We start from the raw sequence: 21,384 nt of genomic DNA, 5'->3' as shown, positions 1-21,384 counted from the left end.
TTTAATATTGTCAGGTCTCAAGGACAAGGCATATACTTGCCAAGGACTCAGTAGTTAGCCTTGAAGGACCACTTCCCTAATCTTTTTCCCAGAGAGAGTATGTGCTACCATGAATAACTCCATAAGACACCTTTTTCTCTCCAAATATTTTTAATCTAATTTGTACCTTAACAAAGCTTATAATAATGTTCAGTTCAGTCGCTCAGTCGTGTCCGACTCTTTGCGACCCCATGAATTGCAGCATGCCAGGACTCCCTGTCCACCACCAACTCCCGGAGTTTAATCAAACTCATGTCCATCGAGTCGGTGATGCCATCTAGCCATCTCATCCTCTGTCGTCCCCTTCTCCTCCTGCCCCCGATGTACATGTATTAAAAATTAAAATCAAGTGGATTTATAAATAAAGGAATAGAAAGGAATAGTGAGAAAATAGACTACAGTTAGAATCCACATATCTCCATTTGAACAGCCATTATGAGACTTGTAACTCAGTGCTCTTCCTCTTATCATGGACATCATCAAGATCTCAGTGCATAAAAACAGTGTATAATATTAGTAAGCTCTGATCTAGCAATACTGAATTCAGAAACCTATTGCTGCTTCATCAGTGGACTTCAACAACCTGGGGTATGCAGGTGATGGCTAGAAGCAGTGAAAATCAGTTTGGTCAAATTTTGTAGAGTTAGATGACGGAAGGGTCTGAGAAGTCATACAGGGCAGGGTGTCCGAACCAGTACACCACAGAACACCAGCATAACACATACACTGTTCAGTATGATTGGTGTGCCCTGAACGGACCCTTGGCCGGTGAGGCAGGGAAGGAATTTCGGGACTGTTCACCTCCAATATGGACAGACTCATTTGTTTATACCAGGATACCTTGCAGTTCTCATTTTTAGAGAACTGCAGTTCTCATATGTAGCGTGGCATGAAAAAGGTGGGAAGCTCTGAAATAGGGAACTTGGGTTAAGTGAGGAAGAGACACTGGAAGCCTGTGCTTATTTCTAAGAATGCATCAACATGTTTTAAGAGTATACTCACTATCCTCGGTAGAAACCATAACCATTTACTGAATTACATGAGTTAAACTAAAATCAGGGTCTGTTCCCCTCTTCTGTGTTACAGGTCTATTTACTGAAATACACCAAGAGTCTTTTCATAAACCTGCTCAGATAACACCTGGTTTATTAGTAGAGAAATGTTGTTTCACAACTTGTTGAGTCTAAAGGACAGGAATAACTTCCTGTACTGCTTCAGTGTCGCCTGCAGTGCTCAATAAATTTCTCTTGGCTGTTCATATTTCAACATACTGAAGAGAGGAGGCAAAATAAGACATATGGTTTGCGTACCACAAAAAATTCATCTCATCTATGAAACATTTGCTTTTTGATATACTTTTCACTTTCCCTATCAAAGGTATCATCTAGCATTAAGTAAAATCCTTTAACACTCTATCCCCATTCTAGTCCCTTTCTTTAGCACTTTGCTGCTGCTGCTGCTGCTGCTGCTGCTAAGTCGCTTCAGTCGTGTCCGACTCTGTGAGACCCCATAGACAGCAGCCCACCAGGCTCCCCCGTCCCTGGGATTCTCCAGGCAAGAACACTGGAGAGGGTTGCCATTTCCTTCTCTAATGCATGAAAGTGAAGAGTGAAAGTGAAGTCACTCAGTCGTGTCCGACTCTTAGCAACCCCATGGACTGCAGCCCACCAGGCTCCTGCGTCCATGGGATTTTCCAGGCAAGAGTACTGGAGTGGGGTGTCATTGCCTTCTCCGCTTTAGCACTTTGGATGAGCATTAATTACAAGGGGATGGTCATCAAGCTACCAAGTCAAGAGAAGAAGGGGTACAACAGCAGGACGAATATTTGCAAGAGCATCTCAACACGTGTACATCTTTGTGTGATTAAATTCTAAAATTAAAGGGAAAAGAATCATTCATTACCTTGGACTGACAACACATGTTACTACACTTAAGAGCAAGAAAGGAAAACTTACCGAGAACGACTTAGGTATAAAGCTTGACGATGAATGTCCTCTGGGTCTATTTCTACAGGATTTATTACAGCTAGTTGATCAATAGACCATCTAAATTCCCCTGGAGTCTTAACAAAAGAAAGTGATCTTATGAGCAAAAGCATGTAACAGTGCATCAAAATGCTAACTTCAAATGTCAGCTTCAAAAACAATGTGAATGGTTATAATATAAAAATATCTTACAGATATTTCACTTTACCACTAAATTAAAAGGCAAATGGTAAGCAGATCACACTAAATCAATTGACTTGACATTCCATCTGGGTGACTGCTGAAATTACATAATAATAGAAAAATCACAGCATATTAAAGGTATAGAAATTCCACAAATAACTCTCATCAGTGACGCCACACACCCAAATAAAATTAAAAATCTCTTAGAGTTATCAAAAGCCTTTATTTTCACCAGGAATGAATTGAAATTATACAAAGTCCTAACTACAAAAATATCTGCAAAAGCTAGTAAAACATGCAATAAATAATTATGAGTGGTAACCAATGCTGCTTTTCTGTATTCAACTATCCAATAAACCAAAAGTTTATTTTTATAACTCTACAATTAGAATTTGTAAATCAAATTCTAATTTGTAAATTCGGAATATATTTTTGAAAAATCAGGCTTAAAAATCCAAGATGTCTGTCATGCATTCTTGCTTTGAGGATTAAGTTGCAGTCATTTTGTGATTTTTACTAAGATTAACTAAAATTGAATACCATTCAATTTAAAATCATGAGGTCACATAATGACTCAATATAAAGTGTGTAACTGTAAACCTTTCCTCTAGTGCATAACTAGCTCACGTAGATGTGCACGTGTAGCTAGCATCAAAAGCCACTCAGTTTACAGTTTTCTAGATAATTTGCTAAGTCAGAAGATCAGACTTCAAAAGAACTTCTCCATTGTAGTCAATAACGGTAAAAAGAAGCTAAAGAGAGGAAGCCTTCCCTAATCTGTTAAAGAGACTATTCCCCTCCATATCAGCCTTCTGTTATGGCACATAACATACTCTCTTGAGGTTGCCAGTTTAGTCTTGTCTATCTCATTAGAGTACAGGTTGACTTCTTTTCAAACAATCTGCAAGCTAAGAATGGGTGACAAAAATCCAAAATAATATTAGCATTTCACATGTGAAGATTATAGATTCATTCAAATTTCAGTGTCCATAAATAAAGCTTTATTGCAACACAGCCACATTTTCTGTTAGTATACTACCAATGGCTGCTTCTATAATACAAGGCAGAGGTGAGTAATTGTAACAGCAACCAGATGATCTGCAAAGCCTAAAATATTTACTATCTGGCCCTTAACAGAAAAAGTTTTCTGACCCCTGGTACAGAGTACAAGCTCTCTGAGAATTAGTGTTTTATGAGTCTGACTTGTTCAAGATGTAACCTCTGTAGGAAAGAACTGTACCTGACACATAGCATTCAAATAAAATTTGCTGAATATCTGAAAATAATTAGACGAAATAGTTTCTTCTCTATTATGGTATTAGTACTTAGACCATCAACTAGCGGCACCCACAGCTGTGAGAAACACGCTAACTAATGAATAAAAAAGAAATGCTAACTAAAAAAAAGCAAGTTGAAAGCTAAGAATGGGTGGCAAAAATCCAAAAGAATATTGGTATAGCTAGTATATATAATATTAATATAGCTAGTATATATAATATTAATATAACTAGCTAAGTCATTTTTAGCCCAGTCACTATATTATAAAAACCAATAACCATTAGAATTAAAAAGTGCACTCCAGTTTACCATTTGTAAAGAAAGATTGATATTTAAAGTTATTTGGAAAAAGTAGTCGAGACGAACTTACTGGTAATTTTGTCGATTTAAAAACAGAAGGACTGGAGACAGTTTGTTCATGGAGATTAGAATAATCACCAGGACTTTCAAAAGGATTTAAAACAGGAATCCTTCCTGGAGTTTCAGGTGTTATTTGCATTTTTGATTCTTTGACATCTCCCATAGCACAGAGGAAAAACTAAAAAGAAATCATAAGTATATATAATAAAAGTACAAAGTTCCACAGACATTCATTTTGACAACTAAAATGTATTCAACAAAGGTTGTTGTTGTTAAGTCTCCAAGTGGAGTCCAACTTTTTGCGACCCCATGGAATATAGCCCACCAAGCTCCTCTCTTCACGGGAATTCCCAGGAAAGAATGCTGGAGTGGGTTGCCATTTCCTTCTCCAGGGGATCTCCCCCATTTAGGGATCAAATGCGCGACTCTTGCCATTGGCAAGCGGATTCTTTACTGCTGAACCACCAGGGAAGCCCCATTACCAAACATACATTTCACAAAAAGAATTAACTCAAAACTTAAGCTCCTGGGGCTTTTTTGTAGTTTACACAAGTGTGATGCTCTAAATAATCTTGAAAGCTAGAAAGGTAAAGTATTAGTGACAGAATTTTGCAGAATTAACAAGCTCAGAGAAGTCAACTGGTTTGTAAGTAGCACTCAACCGAATGTGAATGAGCTGAGGTTCCCCTTCGGGACAACTAAACGTTCTAATAGGCACAAAACCTTTTCCTGCTAAAGAACAGTAGACCTACAGCTTTTTATTCATTATCTCAAGTCCATAAACAAACACGTTGTACGTAATTCCAACAGCCCAGCAATTACCCAGCAAACTGCAGTTACTAAACAGTTATTTATAGCATCACCAACTCAATGGACATGAGTTTGAGCAAACTCCAGGAGATGATGAAAGACAGGGAAGACTGGCGTGCTGCAATCCACGGGGGTCCCAAAGGGTCGGAAAAGCCTGAGCGACAGAGCAACACTAGCAAATAAGAGATGAGGAAATCTTTGGTCCCTTTGTGCATAGGTGCCTGTCTTGCACTTTAGTCCCCATCAGAAAAGAAATGACTGATTAGGGCTACGGAATTAACCACTTTGGGTTGCCCCTTCTCAAACACCCTTAGCCAAAGGCTAAGACCCCCACCCTCCCACGATGGAAGCGAGACTACATTATTTCCCGTTAAGGTGGGGGGCAGTACAACTAGAGAAAAGAACCCACTCCACGGAAGGCTGATGTGTAGCTAGCCTCCTCGGGTGACGGGCAAAGGAGGACACTGACGCCAGTGTCCTTCCCATCCCTACTCGGTCACTCTTTCCTGGGCCCCCCTCTTCCGCACCCACTCCCCAGTAGCTCTCATTCATCCCGAGGCGAGCGTGCAGCTGGTCCAGAGCCGGGCAAAGGGAGTTCTCCAACTCGAGACAGGAGGAAAGGCCAGGAATCACAAAGAACATACCTAGTTGTGTGTATAAAAAGGAAGCCCCCCCCAAAGCGACTCCAGGGCGCTCCCGACGGTGCCGGGTAAGCTCCCACGACAGGCACAGACTCTTTAACTCCCCGCTTCCGCGCTGTCTCAGGCCAACCAGGGCACGGGCCTTGTGCGCGACTGGCCAATCACGTCGTACCGCTGTCCGCGAACCAGCCAATCATAGCGAGGCCGCGTAGTAAATTCGAATGGCAACTCCTCGCTTCGCGTTCCGCCCAGAGTACCGCGGCTCCAAATTCAAATCAACGCAGCCTCACGCTGGCGATCAGCGCGAGAGGCGGAGCCTGCCCGGCGTGAGCCGGGAACGCGCGGTGTGATTGCCCAGGAGAAAGGAAGGCGCTCCAGTTCCGGGTCAGGCCCTTCGCCCGCCTCCCTCGGCCTCCGCCATGGCTAGCAGCAGTGGCGCCGGGTCGGCGGCAGCGGCAGCGAATCTGAATGCGGTGAGGGAGACCATGGACAGTGAGTGTCCGTTTCGCCCCCTTTACCTTGCCTCTGTTCCCCAGAGCCAAGGCCCTGGGGCGGGGCTGGGCCCACGAGGACTTCAGGTCCACTTCCTGCCCCGGTCGGCATCTTTGGAGATCCTCCCAAGGGACCGTCCAGAGCTCCAGAGCTGATGGTCCCATCCTTTGAGAGTCGTCTCTCCGTTCCTGCGTAGTTTGTCGCGCGCACGGCGTTGCGGCCGCACGTCAGCTCGCCGCGCGTCTGGTCCCTCCCGCACCGGACCCCGCGCGCCGCCTGTTTCCCGCCTCGAGTGCTTTCTCCCGAGTGCTCATTTCGCGCCCTCTCCCGCGCCCAGTCCCCGCGACCTTCCTCGCGCGAGCTCATGGCACGCCTGGTCCCCCCACCACGCCCCCTCCGCGACGGTTCCCCGCATCCCTTCTCCTGCCCCGCCTCGCGCGCCCTGCCCACCCCGCGCGCCGCATCCAGTGAGGGGAGCGCCTCCGAAGCGCCCCAGACTGTGAGCTCCTTGCGGGCAGTGGCTTCCTGTGTTTGTCACCACCCCATCCCTCCTTGTACCTTGCGCTGCAGCAGGAGCATGTTAAATACCTACCCCGTGAAGGAACAAGTTGTGCTTTAATCAGAGTTGCCCGTTTAGTCCTGGAGCCGGTGATGCCGGTGTCCGGAGACCGTGGGCGTATTTACATGTTTTGCAGCAGGGAGCACGCAGGTAAAAACTGCCCGCAAGTAATAGGGGAAAAAAGTATCTTGGAGTTATCCTCTCTCTCCTTTCTATTGCCGGCTCTGCCACTTTATAGCCCTGGTGTAGGCTTGGACAAGTCATTTAAACATCTTTGAGCCTGCTTTTTTTTTTTTTTTTGCCCCAGTAAAATAAGATTGCTACAAGCCTGGTGGGCTGCTGTCTATGGGATCGCACAGAGTCGGACACGACTGAAGTGACTTAGCAGCAGCAGCAGCTGCTTGAGTGCCAAATCGCTTCAGTTATGTCCGACTCTTTGCGACCCCATGGATGGTAGCCCGCCAGGCTCATCTGTCCATGGGATTCTTCGCTCAAGAATACTGGAGTAGCTTGGGTTGCCAGGCCCTCTTCCAGGGGATCTTCTCAACCAGGGATCGAACCCAGGTCTCCTGCATTGCAGGCAGATTGTTTACCGTCTGAGCCACCAAGGAAGCCCCCTCCTACCTCCTAGCATTATTGTAAATATTTAAATAAGATAACCTTATAAAGGTATCTCGAAGGTGACCATTAACAGGTAGTTCCTGCACTGTTTTTGTGTATAAACATCATTCCACGACCCCTTTTGTTGTCCCCATTTTATTTGCCTGCATCTGTATATGTGTGTTTGATAGATGTTAAATTTTGCTTTTTTCAAGGGATACCCACATGAACTGCTGTCTCTTTCAAACCATGAAATTCTCATTAAGCAGTGTCAGCCTTCATGTCCTATCTCTGGCTCCTTCACTGTAGGCTCCACTTCCTATTAGAGTCCCTTCTTTATGAGGACTTGTGATAAAGCTTATGACTTTCTTTGCACTCGCTGCTGCCCCGCTTTTCAAAGATTTTTTTTTAATTAACAGAGCCTTTGCATCTAATTTTTTACTCAGTGTCTGCTTTTGTCTTTTTCTGAAAAATGGAATTTTGTTAATACCATATTCAGCCTATTTTCCCATCCTTGAAATAGCAGAGCTTATGAGTTTTATTTTGTAAGTGGATTTGTGTACATAGAAACTAGTGTACACCATTATTGTCTTACATCTTTGCTTGGAAGCCATTGTGGTTTCTGAACAGTGTGAAGTGTATTTGAGGCCTACTTCTAGTCAGTTTTCTTATATTAACTGTTCCTTATTATATGGGCACAGGATTCCATTTGAATAGAAAGCCCACATTTTCTCTCTGATGAAACTACTGATAAAGAAATGAGAACTGATCATTTTTATTGGCTGCATCATCAAGGTTTTCACTGACAGAACTGAAGATTATAGTGTTAGAATATGAAAAAGTGAAAAAAGACTAGATTATTTTTTCTCAACTAACACTGGCAAAGAGTGTGCCAAGTAGAGAACACTGTTCCTCTAGACACAATTTGTCCTCAAATCAGAAGGTAAAAAGGAAGGCCCCAGGTTGGCAGTGTATCAACATCTGTTAAATGTGGCAGTTAGGTCCTGTCATGTCCATTGGAACTAGCTGCTATCATGCCATGCATGCATGATCAGTCACTCAGGCATGTCCAACTCTTTGCCGTTCCATGGACTGTAGCCTTCCAGACTTGCCTATCCGTGGGATTTCCCAGGCAAAAATAATGAAGTGGGTTGCCATTTCCTCCAGAGGATCTTCCCAACCCAGGGATCAAACTGACATCTCCTGAATCATAATTGAGTCCAAAACAGTCAGTCAAAATGTGTAGTTTTGCAAAGTTAATGAAAATATTTTCCAGGCTGTCTAATGATTGAGGCACAAAGGGAAACATAGTGACACTTTCATGGTTAAGAATTGACCATACACTCAACTGAAAAAGTCCTCAATGCAGTCGTTTAATAATCTCACCTTTCTCCACTCTCATTGCCAGAAATAGAACTTTAACTTGCCCAAGGGACTGGGCTGACCTACATAAGCACCAGTATTTTTTGAAATTCTGTTAATATGGAGTTTCCATGTATTTAAATCTATCCATGAGACCCAAACTGAAGTGTTCAAAACTTTTTTACTTTGATAGCGCTGCTTCAAGATCTAGTATATTTCTCCTTATCGTCTTCCTCCCTCCCTCCCATCAGTATTAAGAGTCAGCTAAATGATTTAATCTTTTAATTAATGTCAGATGATTTGCAAGGATTATAGAATTGAGCTATGAACATTTGTAATTTTATTGTGAAAATGAAAGCATTTTGATAAAGATACTTTAGACAGGGGAGGAAGTGGTGGGCTTTGTTATTTATCTGCACAAAACACTGAAAGAAACCTGATTGATCCTGGCCAGATTTAGTATAGGGTCTGTTGCATAAGGGGCATCCCTGGTGGGCTCAGTGGTAAAGAATCTACCTGCCAATGCAGGAGACATGGGTTCGATCCCTGGGTCAGGAAGATCCCTGGAGAAGGAAATGGCAACCCACTCCAGTATTCTTGCCTGGGAAACCCCATGGACAGAGGAGCCTGGCAGGCTACAGTCCATGGGGTTGCAAAAGAGTAAGACATGACTTAGCCTTAGCGGCAGTAACAACAAGTTATGTTTTTGGCAATGGTGATTAAAATTTACTTCTTCCCTACTAGAGGCTTCAATGTGATACAGTTGTTCCTTAGTATTTGCCAGGAAGTTGGGTTCAAGACACCCTCACCCACCCACCCATACCACAATCTGTGGGTGCTCAAGTCTGTCATATAAAATGGCAAAGTGTTTGCATATAACCTACATTCATCCTCTTGTATACGGGCTTCCCAGGTGACTGAGTGGTAAAGAATCTGCCTGCCAAGCTGGAGACTCGGGTTTGATCCCTGGGTCGGGAAGATCACCTGGAGAAAGAAATGGCAGCCTGCTCCAGTATTGTTGCTTAGGAAATCCCATGGCCAGGACCCTGGTAGGCTACAGTCCTGGTGTTGCCAAGAGTCAGACACAACTGAGCACCTAATCAGCAGCAGCAGCAGTATCCTCTTGTATACTTTAAATCATCTTTTGGTTATTTATAATTCCTAATAAATGCAAATTCTATGTTAATGGTTGCCTGCGCATAGATGCCAAACTCAAGTTTTGCTTTTGCGAGCTTTCTGGAATTTTTTTCCCCAAATGTTTTCAGTACACAGTTGACTTGTATCAAGTTGTAAAATAGCAAAAGGAGTGAAGAGAGTCCACAGTGTGCAAGGCAGTGTCAGTGAAGCAAACATATAGCCCATGCTCCCACCATCAATCCCCTTGCTTTCTCATGTGAGGTCTCCCCTACCTCTCTCCTTCACTAAGCTGTTTCATCTCTTCACTCATCTCAGATTTGACCATTTGTAGTAATCTCTCCTGTCCATGCCACCTACCAGTCTCTCCATAATTGCAATAACTTATCTGGACTCCTTCTCCCCAGGTCTTACACTGGGAAGAACTTGGTAAATGAGACTGAAAGGCTCATGTAAAGACTGTAATTAAGGGGGATAAATGGTTGTGAAATATGAGATGAAACATGAGAATATACTAAGGCCCTACTGAAGATTTGAAAACTCTGGGAAGCTATTACGTATAAAACAGGAATGTGACAAGATCAGATATTCTTTTTTTTTTTTTTTTTTTTTTTAAGATTTTGCCTTCGGGAGGAGGGTTCAGGATGGGGAGCACATGTATACCTGTGATGGATTCATTTTGATATTTGGCAAAACTAATACAATTATGTAAAGTTTAAAAATAAAATAAAAAAAAAAAAAGATTTTGCCTTCAAGGCTGCAGTGCAGTGGCAGAATGGGAGTAACTCAGGCAAAACCCAGCAGACACCTTAAGTTGAGCAGGAGTTTAGGGTCCAGGGAGACCACGGCAGGCAGAGTTTTTAAGACAGAGTACCTGAGAGGAAAGAGCCTGCACCTAGAGGGAATTCTGGAGGTCCGTGGAATGTTCTCCCTCAGGTATTCAGCACGGCATTGATCAGCGTGCAAGGAAAGTACCCCAAAAAGACACCAAAGGATCAAGCTGTTTCTAGATAACTGTATCTCACTATAAAGCTGGAGAATATGTATAGAAATACAAAACTGTCGAACACCCAGCACAGTAAAATTCACAATGTCTGGCGTCCAGTCAGAAATAATTAAGTATGCAGAAACAGAAGATTGTGACTGATGATAAGAAAATTTTAATCTGTTAAAACTGACCCATAGTTGATACAGATGTTAGGATTAGCAGGTGAAAACATTAGAACGGTACTCCGTGTTCAGAAGGTTAAGTAGAAGAATGGAAGAGAGGTTTTTTTAAACAAATTCAACTTCTCAAGATGAAAATGAATATAAAGTATGAAAAAGTGGAACGGGCCCATATCACAAAAATCATGAATATTATGAAAGTTTTCAAAAGGACTTAGACTGAAATTAAAGGTGGCTTAGTATTGTTCATTTGTCGGTTCATCCCAAAATAAAGTGTCATTTTCATACAGTTCATATCAAAATCCAAATGGTATATTACTGACTAAGCAGTTCCACTTCTAGGAATTTATTCTGATAAAATTAAGTTCCTATTTACAGATATTTGTCACAGTATTATTTTCATCAGGGAAACAGGAGACCCACAACAAAATAGCAGAGCAGTTAAGTAATGTATGTTATCTGCTTAAAATGGAATATTACCTGAATGATTACATTACATTGTAAGAGAATGCTAAAAAGTGGGAAAATGTTCAGAATAATCTTGACTATGATATTTAAATTTCAGATAGATACTAAATGAGTAGTAGAATATAAACCAGGATATAGAAAAGTTATGTGGAGGGAGGTTGTAAATTTATTTGTAAGTTTGTAGAGCTAAGTAAGAGCAGTATTACATGCCAGTTTCCAAATCTAGGAATGCTGTGCTGTTCTTTGGAGTTATGCAGTATTATATGAATAAAAAACAGAAGTATTCATGTACATTTTTAAAATGTTACAAGATTTTATTCTTAAAATTTTCTTGTCTTTTTCCAGTCCTACTTGAGATTTCAAGAATTTTGAATACTGGATTAGACATGGAAACTCTGTCTATATGTGTGCGGCTTTGTGAACAAGGAATTAACCCAGAAGCTTTATCATCAGTTATTAAGGAACTTCGCAAGGCCACAGAAGCCTTAAAGGTAGAGATTCATACGTTCACTCACTCTGAATGAAAATGCTTTTGTTTAGAAAACAATTAATGCTGAAATTTTATGTGAATGATTCTAAGCAAGGTTAACCTAACAGCCGTCATCATCAGGAGAAATTCCGAAGGCCAGGGTCTCAGTAGTATATGTTCAGATCACAGAATTCTCTATCTGAACCATGTTGTCTTTTTGTAAAAGTCTCTGATTATGTTTAGAATTCTGCTTGTGTTGTGGGTGATATTGTTTCTGCCCCGCCCAAAAGATATGCTTAAGTGTGCAACACCTGTGAATATACCATGTTTGGAAATAGTGTATCTGTAGGTATAATCAAATTGACATGAGATCATAATGGGTTAATGACCAATGTCCTTACAAAGACAAGGGAAATTTGGACACAGATATACAAAGCACATACCATGTGAGGACACAGAGGGGATGCTGTGTGATGACAGAGGCAGAGATTGGAGTGATGGCATTTACAAGACAAAGAAGGCCCCTATTGAGGGCCACCAGAAGGTAAGAGGCAAGGAAGGATACTCTACAAGAGCCTTCAGAGGGAAGAATGGTCCTGTTGACACCTTGATTTTGGACTTCTGCCTCCAGAACTACTAGAGAATAATTTTCTGTTGTTGTAAGCTACCCAGTTGATGGTACTTGGTTATGGCAACCCTAGAAATCTAATTTAGATTTACTATGGGAAAGTGGAGTGCTGCTGTAAGAAATACATAAAAATGTGGATGTGACTTTGGAATTGGGTAATAAAGGTTGGAAAGTTTTAGGATGCTTGATAATAAAAGCCTGGTTGGCCTTAAAGACTTGGTTAATGATAGACATTAAAGGTGATTCTAGTGAGAGCTCAGAAAGAAGAGAAAAGAGTATCAGTCTTCTCAGAGAATACGTCTATCATTATGAATAGAATCTTGTGAGAAATATGAACATGAAAGGTACCTCTCTGATGTCTCAGATAGAAATGAACAACTTCGGGTGTTGGCCCATCCTCAGTATAAAGAGCACTCAGCTGAATTATATTCTACTGTTGGAAGGAGAATAAAACTTGTAAGCAATAACTTGGATATTTAGCTAAGGAAATTTCCAAAGCATGGAAAGTGGGGCCTGATTTCTCCTTGCTGCTTATGGTAAAATGTAAGGGGAATAGGAAATTGAGGAAGGAATAAGAAAAAAGAAACCAGCACTCACTTTGGGAAGCTCTCGGCCTACCCAGATAGATCTCTGGAAAGAAGGCCGAGAGTGTAGCTAGATAACCTTTTGGTGAAGAGATTAGGTTATGTGACTCAGATGCAGTGAACATCTCAGTACAGCTTGAACTTAAAGGGATGAAGAAAGGCTGTCACACTTCCGGGGTTCTGTAGGCGGCTGATGGAGCTATTAGTGTGTGCACATCCTTGAAGGAAAGGGATGGGTAGCCCAGAGGCCAAGAACTGCTGAGGCCAGTTGAACTGTGTTGCCAGCATGGACCCAGGGGACCACCTTTTTTCAAATTCACATTAACCACCTTTTAATTGCTGAGACTGCAAACAGTAAAGATGTTGTGTTCCCTTTTTTGCTTGCACACACTCCTATTTAAAATCTCACATGATTTTATTTCCATATTTATGTAACACTCATATGAACACTTAAGTTAGTCCCCTCTTAAAACTTGTCCAAGGATGAAATGACTTCTCTACCCTTTTGTCTTCCTTTGAGGAGACATGCAGTTTACCCATCTCAGATTAAGTTACTCTCTGATAAGTTCCAATAATTTGGGTCACTGGTTTTGTGCTTTTGAAAACTTTTATTTTATTAAATCTAATACCAAAAGCTAAACAAGGCACATTTACAGAGCAAAAATGTATCATAAGTAGAGTATCTGTACAGTTCTCATTGTCCACCCTAGAAGTTCCCTTATGCTCCCCTATCACTAACCTCTCTTTCCTGCTCCCCATTCCAAGAACTACTGTCCTAATTTTTATGATAGAGACTTCAACATTTTCACTGACTAAGCATGGATCTCTAAACACCAGTTTAATTTTGTAAAAAATTTTTTAACTTGCTGTAAGTGAGATTTTATAGCACAGTTTCTTTTTTCCACTGAGTTTTTTCATCTGACATTATTTTTGTGAGGTTCATTTCTGTTGTATGTAGCTGTAGTGCATTCCTTTTCACTGTAATAATCATGTTTCATTATACAAATACAGTATTTTTTGTTTATCCTTCCTACTGTGAATGGGTATTCGCTTGTCCCTGTCCAGAGCTATCATGAACATGCTGCTCTGAGCTTAGTTGTCTGTGTCTTCTGATACATGTATGTGGGCATTTCTGTTGAGTGTGTATCTAGAACTAGAATTGCTGAATCATAGCTTGTGTGTATCTTCAACTTGAGGAATTAAGGCCAGACTTTACTACAGTGGTTATATGAATTTGTATTCCAACCAGCAGCGAATGAATTTCCCTTGCTTCTCATCTTTGTCTATACCTATCATTGTGAGTGTTCTTTAATTTTAGTCATTCTGGTAGGTGTGTTTGGACTTCTCCTTGTGTATTAGCATTTCTATGAGTACTGGTGAGATCAAATGAATTTTTTTTTTTTTAATTTTTTTTGGCCATTTTCTTTTGTGAAATATTTTTTCATGTAGTTTGCCCATTTTTCTGGGTTATCTGTCCTTTTCTTCTTTGTGGGTAGTCTTTGTTTAAATATTTTGGAAATGAACTTTTGTCAGATACACAGGTAAGGCTTAAAATCAGAATTTTTAAGTAATTATTATGAAAACTATTCAAATTTTCTATTTCTTTTTTAAAATATATTTTTAATTGGAGGATAATTGCTTTACAGTTGTGTTGTAAATACAATTTACAATTGTGTTGGCTGGTTGGATGGCATCACCAACTCATTGGACATGGGTTTGGGTAAACTCCGGGAGTTGGTGATGGAGAGGGAGGCCTGGCGTGCTGTGGTTCATGAGGTCGCAAAGAGTTGGACACGACTGAGCTGCTGAACTGAGGCTTCTGCCATACAAAGCTCGAATCAGCCACAGATACACACAAGTCCCCTTCCTCTTGAACCACCCACCCACCTCCCACCCCATCACAGAGCACCAAGTTGAGCTCCCTGTGTTGTCTAGCAATTTCTATTTCTTTTTTAACTCAACAACTGTTGCTTTCATATGAGAGAAAGAAAAATAACTACGTAACACAGTAAGAATAGCTAGTATTTACTCTACTTTTGCTAAACTCTGCACTAAGGGCTCTCGCTGCATTGTTTCCTTTGTAGTCAATGCAAGGATGTTTACTACGACGACTAGTAAGAGTTTACCCCTAAGGAAACTGAAGCTGTGGTGGCTAACTCACTTCTTCCAAGACTTACAGTTAAGTGGTTGAGCTAGGATTTGAGCTCAGACCTTCTGACGTCAGAGTTGTTAACTGCTAAGTTTCTGCCTACAGTAAGTTCTAAAAAATATCTGAGCCTGCTGTTTAAAAAAGCATGAAATGATTAGAACCAAACCAGTGGACTGGAGCCCAAGTACCTTCCCTGGCTTAATACTGTCTCATAACCCTGTTTTTAAAAATAAGAGGTATCGTAGCCTTTTATTAGTAAATTTCTGAAATTTCAGTGGGAGAGGATTTATTTAATGTACATCTTCCACAATCACAAAATTTTTATTCAGCTGTGCTGGAGTTTGAAAGAGAATAGGGAGGCAGAATAACAAGAGATTTTTGTATTAATGCAGATTGACTGATGTGAAGGAACTGGAGACAAGTAACCTAGCTGGAAAGGTTGGGGGCAGACAACATAGCTTCTTAGAATAAAAACCAAGATATTAGGAGATTCAGAAGTGCCTGTTTAACGTAACTTTTTCAGCTTTGGTGTACCGGTTATTCCACATCCAGTGGATTATAATGAACTCTGAAGGCAAAGTCAATACAGTAACTCCCCTACATAGCAAACTTTCAAGTTGTGAACGTCAGGTGTGAGTGAAATTGCAGCTTGCCCTCTGCCTCCTGTTGCTGACCATCCTTCAGCTCTACCATCTCCCACATCCTCTCCCTCACCATAAGTAACTCTTCTTGCTTGTCCACTCGATGCCATTCCCTATATGCCAGCCCTTGTCCTGTACTTTCCAAGGTGCTGCACTGTTAGATTCAAAATGTTTCTTTATTTTTTGTGTTTGTTTTTTATGTATTATTTGTGTGAAAAGTATTATAAACCTAAAATACAGTTATAATAATACTATTGCAAACCTATAGTACAGTACTATATTGTGTCGGTTGGGTACCTAGGCTAACTTTGTTGGACTTAGGAACAAACTGGACACTCTCAGAAAAGAACTCATTTGCATGTAGGGGACTTACTACAATTAAGTTGAACAAAAATCAGAAAGTGTTGCCCATTTGCATGGAAAATCAGTCTCATACACACACAAAGCCTCTTAAAAACACATTTCTCCCATAATCTAAAATTGGTATACCTGACTCTTTCTAAAACTAGGTAGGGGAAGAGATCGTGAAAAGTTTCCAGTAAAGAAGAAATGTTCATTAGAACTTTTTCTTGAAAGTAATTTTTGAAACCTATTTAAGTTGTATAATAGTAATACGTGTAGGTAATTTTTAAATATTTAGATCAGAAAATACAAAGAAGGAAACAAAAATCATTCAAGATCACCAGTAGATAACCCCTGATAATATTTGGTTAACATCATCCTAGCTGGTCTCAATGGAGAAGGCAATGGCACCCCACTCCAGTACTTTTGCCTGGAAAATCCTATGGACGGAGAAGCCTGGTAGGCTGCAGTCCATGGGGTCGCTAAGAGTCGGATACAACTGAGCGACTTCACTTTCACTTTTCACTTTCATGCATTGGAGAAGGAAATGGCAACCCACTCCAGTGTTCTTGCCTGGAGAATCCCAGGGATGGGGGAGCCTTGTGGGCTGCCGTCTATGGGGTCGCACAGAGTTGGACACGACTGAAGTGACTTAGCAGTAGCAGCTGGTCTCATGCTACTTTGAAAACAAAAATATAGTTAATCTCATTGAATTACAAATGAATAAACTTCCTCAGGTTGATTCTCTCCAGATCAAAGTCTGCTGTCTCCTAACTGCTCCTGCTGGGTCTAGGTTGGGAGCTGGTTAGTTCAGAACTGCACTCAGCCACACCTGTCTTCTCTTGACCGCCTTACCCTGCCCCAGCCTTACTGCCTTAATATGCATAGGTTCTCTCTTTAGTGTGGTTGCTGCTTATGAATTTTTTTCCGCATGTTTTTTGTTTATTTCTCTTAGTGTGATAAATAGAGTAAGGAGAAACTCCTCTTGCTGCATTGTATTATCTTTACCTAGAAATCCTAGTGATTAGAATTTAATTTTATGGTACTCATCTCTGTTTTAGACCATGTACAATATAAATCAAGGATGTGATGAAATGTTGCAAGAAATTGTTGATCTGAAACATAGTTTTTTCCTCTGTTGTTAAATATGAAGAAAATTATAATAATTTTACTAATTATTTTTTCTCTTTCAAATCTTTTAGATTTGTATATAGGTGTTGTATTTTATATGTATCCATGTATGTGTGTGTATATTATAGTAAAAGCAGTAGTTGTGTGTCACCCAGATAGATGAATTTCTTAACAGTGGTAGACAGATTGCCTTATGTTTATTTGCCACAGCATAAGTAGAATTGTTAATCACGTGTGTTTCTTTTAAAAATAAGACTTTATTTTTATGAATGTTACTTTATCAACACTGAATTTTTATGTTGTCTCCTCAGTGCTAGTATTTATATGTTGGGAGTCATTTATAAATTCTGGTTTCAGAAATTGTGGGCAAAACTCATTTTCCCATATTTTCTACTTTCTTGCCATGGTACCTTGAATTATACACTATCGGTGACTTCAGACACACTAAGCCTTGTGTTTTCTTTTGAAGCTGTCCTGTACTGTCACTGATATCTTAGAGTACGTGATGTATCTCCTCACTGCAGCATGAGGACATTGGCACTATAGAATTTGTAGTTGGCAGAGAAATGAGGGATGAAGGAAGTCCCATGTCCCCACCCATCCTCACAAAGGAAGGAGTAAACTTGGGCAATGGAAAGTTTGGAGAGAAGACTTCTAATGTAGGTTTTCCCCAGGACCTCTGTGTCTACACTTTTGGAGTCTTTAATGACTGTCCGGAAACTGTATGAGTTTCTAGGATGCCATTGCTGTCTTCCTTTCAACTGGAAAGTAGTTCTGCACACGTTTAACATGAATGCTCTACAAGGTTGACGGCTTGCCTAATTCAAATGAAAAGACATGTTGCATTGTGTCTTGGAGGGGAACCTCTAAAATTAGTATGAAAATGGGATCAGGTTCTAATTCTTGTTAATAGTAAACCCAAGAAGAGAAAGATGAACAACCAGCTATATAGAAAAACATGGGAGGTTCTGTTGACAAGAATGTTTCATATTTAGTTATCTACAACTTTCCCAGTGTCTTAAGGAATTTCCTTGAAGGACCTCTTAACTTAGACTGAATATTAAAAAACAAGTTTTAATTAGGAGGTTGAAATGTAAATGAATTGAGTTTACCATGTACTTCTAAGATTAAACTTACTTAAATTCAATATTTCCATATTTGGCCTTGACAAATTGTCTGTTTAAATCCTATCTTTTAGAAATGCATATAAAATAATTTTCTGATGAATGATAATGGTGTCTGGAAATTTCTACAGAATAATCAGGGAAAGGGTAACGGATGGTGGTTTAGGTAAAGCTGTATTAGCCATGTATTCACTATTCCTCTTTTGCCTTTTTTTTCCTTTGCGTTACAGCATAACAGAAAGATCTTTTTCATTCTTAATTCCCTTTGGCACTGTAACGAAACATACAGAAGCAAACTAATAAAGACTGTGGATGAGGACTTCCATAAGTTAATTTTTCAAGTAGCGTTTGCTTTATTTTTACATCAACTCTTATTTAAGATTATGTAGCAGTTTGGACTTCGCACGTGGTGCAGTGGTGAAAAGTTCACCTGCCGGTGCAGGAGACTCAAGAGACGCAGGTTCAGTCCCTGGGTTGAAAAGACTCTGGAGTGGGAAGTGGCAGCCCACTCCAGTACTCTTGCCTGGAAAATTCCATGGACAGAGGAGCTTGGCGGGCTGCAGTCCGTGGGGTCACAAAAAGTTGGACACAACTGAGTGACTGAGCACAAACACAATAATTTTCTACTGTTAGCCTAGCAATCAGTCCAAATGGTAGTTCTAATAATATACTGCAAAAAGTGAAGACTACTGCATCATGCTGATAAAGGTGCATTGCTATATATGGGGGAAGAGTTGTTTGTTAACAGCAATGCAATATTGACAAATTTATTTCCATGATGTTTTTTTTTTCCTCCCATTATTTTGTTATACTGAATCATACTCTCTTGTTCTAGGCTGCTGAAAATATGACAAGCTGACTTTCTGAAGAAATCCTGATGGGCTGTGTCAAGCTGTGTAAGAAGATTGAAGATTGCGTTGTAGTCAAGAACACACAATGAAATCACTGCATGTAGCAATGTGGAAATATTGTCTTTTTTAAAAGAATTATAAAACCATAGCTTTATAAATCAGTGGAAAGTGGCTTACAGAGAAAACTATCAGTTGTGTTTACATCACATCTTTTTTTTTTTTTCTTTAACTGCTCTAATGCTTTGGCATTGTTGTGTTCATATTTATGTATTCCTAATTTATAGCTCTGATAGCTTTAATTTTCTAAGCAGTCTGTCCATCAGATGTGCACATCTGCTGTGCCTGGGTGAACTATAGTGGAACCCATCAGCAGTAATGTTGTAGTTAAGACTTGTTGACATTTCCATTATAAACTTAAATTTTGAATTGTTTATGCAAAATAACTGTGGATTTATGTTGTATTAGGCTAAAAGTTGACAGAATTTCCGCTACCATGTATGGATTTTTGATTTAGATTCATTATGCATATCAGAATCTTGTTTTTTTATAAGAACATGGAAAATGTGTTGTTAATCTGCTCTTTAACAAAAAATATTTCTTTTTTAAACATAAAGTTTGAGTGACAGTTAATAGTGTGACCCAGATCATATTAATATTGATTGAAAAGTAAAACTTTCAGAAAACTTAGATTTTAAAGGTAATGACAGTGCTTAGCTTAGTATTATTTGTCATTTGATTCATTTAAATTTAGGGAAGATATTGAGAATGTTTTTCTAAGTTTTTAATTCATAACGAAACAATTCCAACATGAAAAGTCTTTTTACTTTTGTTTAATGAAAATAATTTGAGTGCTTACTTAATAAAATACCTTGAGTGGCTATCTAGTAAACCACCAAACAGGTAGTGACATTCAATAAATAATGTTACTATTTTCTGAAGGAATAAAGATTTCCAGTCATTAAAGAAAAAATAATCACATTTTCTGCATCAGGAATTCTGAATATGCCTTTCTAAGATCATTTTTGTGTGTCATTATTTTTACCCTGTAAGTTTTAACTAATTGAAGTGATGGTTCAAAATAAAGTTTAGAAAACTTAGGATAATATGGTTTCTGTTCCTAACAGAATCTCCATGAACTATTTTTTCCCAAGACTACTACAAATTGAATCTGATCTTTTAAGATTGTGTTAGCTTTCCAGTTAAATGATAGTACACGCATATACTCTGATAGCATATTTTGTTCTTCAAACAAACTAAAGTGATATTAATAAGGGTTAATAATATTTAATGGCAACCTTCTGTTCTATTTTAAAAATCTAGTCTTTTGACCACGTTGACTTTTGAATGGTGGCATCTTTACCAAGTACACTGAACATCTGTTATAGGGAGAACAGTTTGGGAGACAATAAAGGTTTTGATGATAAGTCATCTATATGATTAAAAAACATTGCAAATACTGCATGTTGTTACTTATATAAAATCAGAAAGAAAACACTCTTGTCAAGCTCCAAAATTTGTATATACTTTTAGGTCATAAGAGTTAATAGTTTTATTTATAACTTTGTAGATTATGTTATTTATGTATGAAACAAAGCAGGAAAATATATTGAGAAGGAGTTCTGTTTACAGAGGACTTTAATGTGTTACATTTCTTAAATGTAAACGTGTATTTTCAATGCATACTTAAGTAATACTTAAGGAAACCAAACAAAGTAATGATACAGTTGCATTGTTGGGTGTGTTGTCAGTGTCCGAAATAAAACCATTTTGGTGATACCAGCCTGTACTTCTGGTTTAAAGTTTGTTTCTGTGAATTCAACTTGTGTTTCTATAAGTATTTGGTAAATATTTAGATGCTTTTTTTGGAGAAGGACATGGCAACCCACTCCAGTATTCTTGCCTGGAGAATCCTATGAGCCTGGTAGGCTGCTCTCCATAGGGTCGCATAGAGTTGGACATGACTGAAGCGACTTAGCGTGCATGCATTGGAGAAGGAAATGGCAACCCACTCCAGAATTCTTGCCTGGAGAATCCCAGGGACAGAGGGTGCTTTTTAAGTTATGTGTAGTTGAAGACTGTTTAAAGATAGGCTTTATAATTTACGGTTTAAAATTAGGCTTGAGGTAGTAAAATGAAATACTTTTCCCCTGGTAGTAAAAGGCAATAGCTATAACATTTACCCTGTCTTGAAAACAAAGTTGGCGTTTCAACATGTGAAATTACGTTTTTCTGTATTTGAAATAAGAGGTTTCCATAGTGGATAATATGAAACTTCCATGTTTCAAACATACTGTATGTTTTTAAACATTTAAACTAATTAATTAAAAGTTTAGTCTCACACTAGCCACATTTTTTGTTGTAATACAATGTACACAACATAAAACTTC

General features: G+C 39.5%; 2 protein-coding genes across 6 annotated transcripts in view; one reads left to right on the top strand and one right to left on the bottom strand.

Annotated features, from left to right (window-relative positions):
- Nucleotides 1–6,139, bottom strand: part of BORA (bora, aurora kinase A activator) — a 28,451-nt gene extending 22,312 nt beyond the window's left edge. Inside the window, exons 1-3 of one of the 5 annotated variants that reach the window (XM_027557671.1) lie at nt 5,815–6,139; nt 3,856–4,023; nt 1,995–2,101 (exon numbers count right to left, since the gene is read on the bottom strand). In XM_027557671.1, the coding sequence (XP_027413472.1) occupies nt 1,995–2,101; nt 3,856–4,023; nt 5,815–5,952 (413 nt within the window). In that variant the 5' untranslated portion in view covers nt 5,953–6,139. Of the gene's footprint in view, nt 1–1,994; nt 2,102–3,855; nt 4,024–5,182; nt 5,267–5,299; nt 5,410–5,814 lie in introns of those variants that run through there. The other 4 variants (XM_027557672.1, XM_027557675.1, XM_027557674.1 and 1 more) reach the window with 4 other exon arrangements.
- Nucleotides 5,606–20,783, top strand: MZT1 (mitotic spindle organizing protein 1). Its single transcript, XM_027557676.1, has 3 exons — nt 5,606–5,788; nt 11,424–11,569; nt 18,982–20,783. Exons 1-3 carry the CDS (start codon nt 5,716–5,718, stop codon nt 19,003–19,005), a joined length of 243 nt encoding a protein of 80 aa, XP_027413477.1. The 5' UTR covers nt 5,606–5,715; the 3' UTR covers nt 19,006–20,783.
- Nucleotides 20,784–21,384: the final 601 nt, after the last annotated feature.

This window comes from Bos indicus x Bos taurus, chromosome 12 (assembly GCF_003369695.1).
Source record: "Bos indicus x Bos taurus breed Angus x Brahman F1 hybrid chromosome 12, Bos_hybrid_MaternalHap_v2.0, whole genome shotgun sequence".
Classification (NCBI taxonomy): domain Eukaryota; kingdom Metazoa; phylum Chordata; class Mammalia; order Artiodactyla; family Bovidae; genus Bos; species Bos indicus x Bos taurus.
This window is presented reverse-complemented; position numbering and strand designations above follow the sequence as displayed.

What these genes read in the sequence shown, in the direction of transcription:
- MZT1 (XM_027557676.1), top strand. Translation starts at nt 5,716, where the DNA reads ATGGCTAGCAGCAGTGGCGCCGGGTCGGCGGCAGCGGCAGCGAATCTG. An exon ending in GGTGAGGGAGACCATGGACA is followed by an intron (nt 5,789 to 11,423) that starts GTGAGTGTCCGT and finishes GTCTTTTTCCAG; the next exon opens with TCCTACTTGAGATTTCAAGA. An exon ending in AGGCCACAGAAGCCTTAAAG is followed by an intron (nt 11,570 to 18,981) that starts GTAGAGATTCAT and finishes CTCTTGTTCTAG; the next exon opens with GCTGCTGAAAATATGACAAG.